Here is a 6,727-nt window from a genome sequence, read left to right as displayed (position 1 = left end):
AAAAAAAAAAAAAAAAAAAAGGAAACTCCATCTCAGACTCTTAGTGTTGTACTGCTCAGACACAGCAGAAATGGAGTTGAAAACCCACTGTTGATTCCAGAGCCCATTTCTTACTCTGTAATAACAAAATTGCTAGCTGTAGGTTAGAATGTCTATAGAATCACGTCTTCATAACTGTAAGCCTTTGGCGATTGTTCTGAGCAGCCAGGGCTGCTTAGGATTACTAAGTAGTGTTTTCTCGATTTTCATCTAGGACTTCAGGTTCTCCCAAAATGAGTTCTTAGGTGACTATGAAGTGTGAGCCTAGTTAAGAGCTTGTGACTACTACCTTTAAAGATAGTGCATTTTGCTTAGCTTCTAGTGCCTCCTAAGTACTGAGTAAGGTTGAACTGATGATGAATTAATACTGCAAAGGATATGTCACTCAGCATGCTCATTTAATTTTATGTTTATCAGTAATCAGCATTCTTATTTATTCAGAGTAGATTAAATTAAGTTTTACTTAATTAGTTGATCAGAAAAAGTATTCTGCCTTTTGTCTACTTCTTGAATTATGAAATATTATATAAATATACTTTTTAAATTTTTAAAAATTACCTATATATTTGTGTGTATTGCATATGTGTTTGGATGTATAGATAGTGCTCACAGTGTTAGGTCAGAAGACAACTGGTGGGAGGCAGTTCTTTCCCTGTACCTTCTGAGTTCCAGGGATCAAATCTAGGTTGTCAGACCCAGCAAGTGCCTTCACCAACTGAGCTTAAACACACTTTAGATTTTAAGATGAAAACTCTAGTCTTCTAAGTCAAGATCTAATCATAGCACTGCTAATAGTAAAAAGGCACAGTTATGGAACTGTCTCTATCCCATCATATCTATTTTCTGCTGTTACTATTAAAAATAAAAACAAACATGTTGGTGGTTAGAGGTCAGCAAATTACTATGTAGACCTAGTTTCTGTTGAACTACAGTTAAGGCCTTCTCTGGAAGTTTATTTATGTTTTATTTGTACCTGTTTTGAAGTTGTGACACAAAATTGAGGTGTTGCCACAGAAACCATTGATACACAGTTATGTAAAGCATCTATTGTTTCCCTCTTTACAGAAAAAGTTTGCTTACTAGAGTTTGGATATAGTAATTAAGAAAACAATACCAGATTACTACTTTTCTGGCTAAATGAGACTGAGAAAAAATAAAATACCAAGAAAATTCTCAGCAATAAGTTCTATTGATGTGCCTTAAAGGTAAATTTTCAAAACATTTAAAAGAAAAATGTCTCATCTTTGCAATTACACATTTTTATTATTCCCTGTGACTGACTCTGCCTCACTAATACAAAAATGAAAGTAGAACTATAGCATGAAAATGAGTTAATAAAGCATGGGTGTGGTGGTGAATGGAAAATTCTCAACATTTGGAGAAATGCACCACCTTACTCTTTCTGCTGCCCCAATACATCAAGCTGTTCATGCCGAGATTCACAGAAAAAGAAAGGCCAAGACAGCTTAAGCTCTGGTCTGAATCCCATCCCAAACTGGGGTCTGACAAAGGCCATGTGGGCCCAGATCACATTTGGCAAATCATTTGAAGGACAGCAAAGAACTTACCACATTGAATCATTTTCTGAATGTCAGCCTAAGGGGAAGAGAAGTCAGTACCTAGAATAAAAGCTTTATGAAGTACAGGCTCAAATTCTAAGTTATTTAGTTTAATCTAGTTGCCTTTCAGTTTTGGTAATCACTCAAACTATATGACTGCTACATAGTTGTCTGGGATTTCTATATAGTCTACCCCAGCACTGTGGGCATTAATATACAATCCTTTTTTTTCTTTGCTTCTTAGTCATATAGGGTAAGTGTTTTGACTGTAATCAAAAATTTTGAGTACAAATGATTACATCTTCAAATACTCTTATCTCATTTCACCAAGAAATAAAATGTCAATGTGCACACATGTAGTTATTTAAAACATTGTTTTCAAGACTCAGAATTCTAGCAAAAGTAAATAATTATAAAATGATTATTCTTATGTAATTCACTGAGTATAGGTTATTACTAAGGTTCTGTAATGACATATAACTAACTTTTTCAAAAAAATCTTTTATTTATGTATTTATTTATTTACACTGCAGATTTTATCCCCCTCCCTGTTCACCCTCTGACTGTTCCACATCCCATACCTCCTCCCTGCCCCAGTCTCCACAAGGATGTTCTCACTCCTACCTCCCACCCCACCAGACCTCTAAAACTCTCTACTGCTTGATAGAAATTTTTTCATCAAGTAGTTAAGCTTGAAAGTAGAATGGCCTTGTAATCATTATATATTTTTACCAACAGTTGCACATATTAGCATATCTTCAAGAAAGGGCCATTTCTTGTTTTGTTGATGTTAGTTTAACATCCAGGGCAGAAGACTTTTAGACAAGCATATTTTTCTTTATAACCTCTTACCTATACACTTTCTTGGATATTCCATTGATATCTCTAGCCAAGGTTCTCCTCTGTACCATGTTCTGTGGACACTTTGAGATATACTTTCATTAGATACCAGATAGCAGTCACCTATTAAAAACTTTTTCTAGGTAGAAGGTATGGTAGTGCCTCCTTTGTAAACTCAGGAGGCTGAGACAGGAGGATCACAGGTTTAAAGCCAGTCAGTTATACAGCAAAACTACATCTCAGAAGAACAAAAATTCTTAAAGAATTTTCTTTACGATATTAGCAGGACTTCATTGGCAATCTAGATTATCACCCAGTTACCCTATCTAGTAGCCATTGTTACAGTACTTTGGAGGTCAAACCTCTTTTCTTGAATTCTTAGTGCTCAAGATAGTATTAAATAGCAGCTGTGGCTCTCTCTTTACTTTGCAGTCATTGTTGTAGCTTCTTACAGGGATCTCCTTTTACACCCACTCTTAGTATTCATAGGAAACTGACAAATTGCTATCACACCCTGAAAGAATCTCACTGACTGGGCTGGCTCCTGAAGCAGCCTTTGTCCTGTGACTCTTGGAAAGGAAGGGCTTCTGTCTCTATCTAATGCCACAGCTTTAGAGAGCTGTCTGCATATGGATAAGCAGTTACAGCCTTTTGAAGAAGTGTTTTGGTTTTTTTAGATTCTGTTTGCAAATATTGTGTTTTCCTCCATGATTTTCTTTCATTTTACTCTCAGAATATATTCTGACTATTATTGATTCTTTTAGAAGATAGTGAATGTGCTATTTAATCTCCAGGGATGAAAAAAACTTAATGGAACTAATTTATATTTATTAATTTCACACATTTCTTTTAGTTGCTTTAAAGTATAACTTTTTTAATAGCCTAGAATTTATTATTTCTTGCTTCCTTGAGATATAATTAACAATTAGGCTTTTTTTTTTTAATGAATGGTGAGAAATATAGATTCTGCATTCCCACATGAATTCTCAAGCAGCAAATAGGAACACTGTTTCTATCCATGGCTGTAGCATGTACTGCTTACTGTGGTGCTAATAGAGGTGAGAGTCTGTGCTAGGACTAGTGAAAAGTTTGCAGTTATCACAGATTGAGTATGCACATGAGCACTCGTAACACATGCACTTCAGTTTTACAAGATCCAGCAATTTTGAGTGTCTATTAAGTTGCACTAACTGCAGCTAACATTTCTCACCTGTTTGTTTGATTAGTTGGTTGGTTGCTTGGTTGGTTGGTTGGTTTTTAAGAGAGAGTTTATCAGTCTAACTTGACTGTTCAGGATCTCACTCTATAGACCAGGCTGGCCTTGAACACATAGACATCTGCCTGCCTCTGCCGCTGCCACTGCCTCTGCCTCTGCCTCCACCTCCGAAGTACTGGGACTAAAGGCTGCATCACCACACCCAGCCTCACTAAATCTTACCTTTTTTCAAAACTTTTTTGTGACCCCAGAGACCCTATGACTCTGATGCAGCTGTCCTCCCTCTTTCTCCCCCCACCCCCCATTGATAACTGTTGCTTTGTTTTCCTTCTGTGAATTGGCCTACTCTACATTTAGTTGCAGTGAAATCTTGCAGTTTTTATCTGTTTTTATCTATCTTATTTCCCTTAAGAGAATAAAGGTCATTTGTTAGAGCATTTGTTCCCAAGCTGATACACTGTTTAGAGACATTTGAAAGCCTCTGCGAAGTGGACCTAGCTTCAGGAAGTAGGTTGTTGCTGTGTAACAGGTGGGACCACAGCCTCCATACCTTCCCCACTGTGATAATGCATATCTGCTTAAACCATATGCCAATTAAACCTACCCTTCCCTAAGGTACTTCTGGCGTGGTGTTGCTTTGTTACAGTGAAGAAACAGTAGTAATACTGTACCTAACATGAAATTATTGTTAGATGATAATTCTATTTCACTTTATAGAAAACCACCAGCCTGTTCCTCAGACAGCTGCATCAACATTAGCATTTTCATCAGCAGTGCACAAAGGTTCCAGTTTTTAAGTTCTCAACAGCACTTGTTATTTCTAGTTTTCAGTGATAATTATGAGGCATGAAGTAAAATCAGTATCAGTGCATTTTTAAATATACTGAAATATTAACCTCTTAGTTCTTAACAAACTTGATCTTTACAAATATCTTTATTTAAGAAGGTGGTAGTGATAGTGTTAATATCATGTCTAGATTTGGAATCTCTCTCCCTAATGACACTTTCTAGTATACAATATAGCACAATGCTGAATCAAAACCACTAATTTTATAAATGGCTTAAGCTCTTTCTTAGTAGTTGGGTTCTGTCTTAGTTAGGGTTTTACTGCTGTGAACAGACACACTGACCAAGGGAACTCTTATAAGGACAGCGTTTAATTGGGGCTGGCTTACAGGTTCAGAGGTTCAGTCTATTATCATCAAGGCAAGAGCATGACAGCATCCAAGCAGGCAGCTAAGTCCTACATCTTCATCTGAAGGATGCTAAGACAAGACTGGCCTCCAGGCAGCTAGTATAAGCCCATGCCCACAGTGACATACTTACTTCAACAAGGCCAGAACTCCTAATAGTACCACTCTCTGGGCCAAGCATATACAAATGATCACAGGTTCTAATATATTCATAGAAAGGACATATAATTGAGTCTCAAATGATAGGTTAATGTTTACAGTTATTTATATCTATTTTCTGAGATCCTGTAAAAGTATGATTATGGAGATTTTGAAGGTAAGTATAACTATAGAAATATGATTTGCAGTGCTGAGAAAATGGCTGTATGGATAAAGTGCTGCTGGATAGCAGATGACTATGACTCTGGCACTGAGGGCTGAGGTAACTAGACACAGTTACTTACAACTACAAACTTGTGGAACCTGCCCTCCAGCACTAATAAGCCTCTACGACAGTGGCCGTGCTGCTCACACAGAGCACACACACCACCTGTAGTAAGAATTAGAAGCCTTATTAATAGTGATGTATTATTTTGAAATATACAGTTAATACATTTGGACTTATTTAAAATTTATATTGAGAAAAACGTATATATTTTCAGTATTGTCCTAGACAAGCATCTACATAAGACTGTTAAATGGATTGTTGTTTTATATCAAAGAACTTTTATAATACTCATTTTTATTGCTATAATATTTTATAAATTTTAAAGAATATGACCAAAAAAGATACTGTAAGTATTGAAGGGGGGGTCTCTGGGAAGAGTTGGGGTACAAAAGGAAAACAAGAATGTGATTTAATTCTATTTACTTAAAATATGTTTTTAAATGTTAACAAATTCAGATAAATTGAAATCATGTAACTTTTCTCATTATAATGCAGTAAAACTTAAAAATAAAAATGTAAAAAAAATAAAAAGAATTAGAAGCCTGAGTGAGGCTAAAAAACAGTTAATAAAGTTGTTTCACAGCTCCTAAAACTGCATTATATTAGGTAATCTTTGTGTAACTTTTAAAATATATAACCATACTGATTTTTAAGTTGGACTGAATTTGTCTGGCTTTGGACTCTCATTTTCAAAATCTTTTTTGAAATGCTTCATATTTTATTTGTACCTTAATTTTTCCAGTTTTAAGATTGGATGAGTCTTTACCATGCATGGTTTTTTTCCAGATAGTGATGAGGAATATTTTTCAATGCCTTTTCTGTCTTGTCTCTTAGGGAGTGCCTTGGTGAAGCACATGAGCCTTGTGACTGCCAAACATGGAAAAATTGGTTACAAAAGATATCCGAAATGAAGCCAGAAGAACGTGAGTGGAATTCTACATAGCTGTGCTACATATTTCCTACCGGCATTCAAAACATAATGTCATAGTTCTCATAATCTTCATTTAAGAGGAATTTTCAGTTTTACTAATGCCAGGCACCATGTTCACCATGGCCTGAGAGGTGGGTTTATACTGGGCAAAATCATAGGCATATCTTCACTATTTTTTTTAAACTTTTATTGCATTATGAAGAGAAAAGTTACATGATTTCAATTTATCTCAATTTGTTAACATTTAAAAACATTTTAAGTAAATAGAATTAAATCAAATTCTTGTTTCCCTTTTATACCCCAACTCCTCCCAAAGACCCCCCTTCAATACCTACAATATCTTTTTTGTCATATTCCTTAACATTTATAAAATATTATAGCAATAAAAATGAGTATTATAAAAGTTGTTTGATATAAAACAATGATCCATTTAACAGTCTTATGTAGATACTCGTCTACAGCAATAGTGAAAATACATTTTTCTCAATATAACTTTTAAATAACTCCAAACATATTAACTGT

At 35.2% G+C, this 6,727-nt stretch overlaps 1 protein-coding gene across 14 annotated transcripts in view; it reads left to right on the top strand.

Moving 5' to 3' along the window:
- The window catches only part of Ankib1 (ankyrin repeat and IBR domain containing 1), a 174,553-nt gene that overhangs the window by 138,661 nt on the left and 29,165 nt on the right, over positions 1 to 6,727 (top strand). For all 14 annotated transcript variants that reach the window (XM_031379935.1, XM_031379933.1, XM_031379930.1 and 11 more), the window contains one exon: positions 6,109 to 6,197. In XM_031379935.1, the coding sequence (XP_031235795.1) occupies positions 6,109 to 6,197 (89 nt within the window). The remainder of the gene's footprint in view (positions 1 to 6,108; positions 6,198 to 6,727) is intronic.

Source organism: Mastomys coucha, unplaced genomic scaffold (assembly GCF_008632895.1).
Source record: "Mastomys coucha isolate ucsf_1 unplaced genomic scaffold, UCSF_Mcou_1 pScaffold19, whole genome shotgun sequence".
NCBI lineage: Eukaryota > Metazoa > Chordata > Mammalia > Rodentia > Muridae > Mastomys > Mastomys coucha.
Note: the sequence above shows the minus strand (reverse complement) of the source record. Positions and strands in the feature narration are given on the sequence as shown.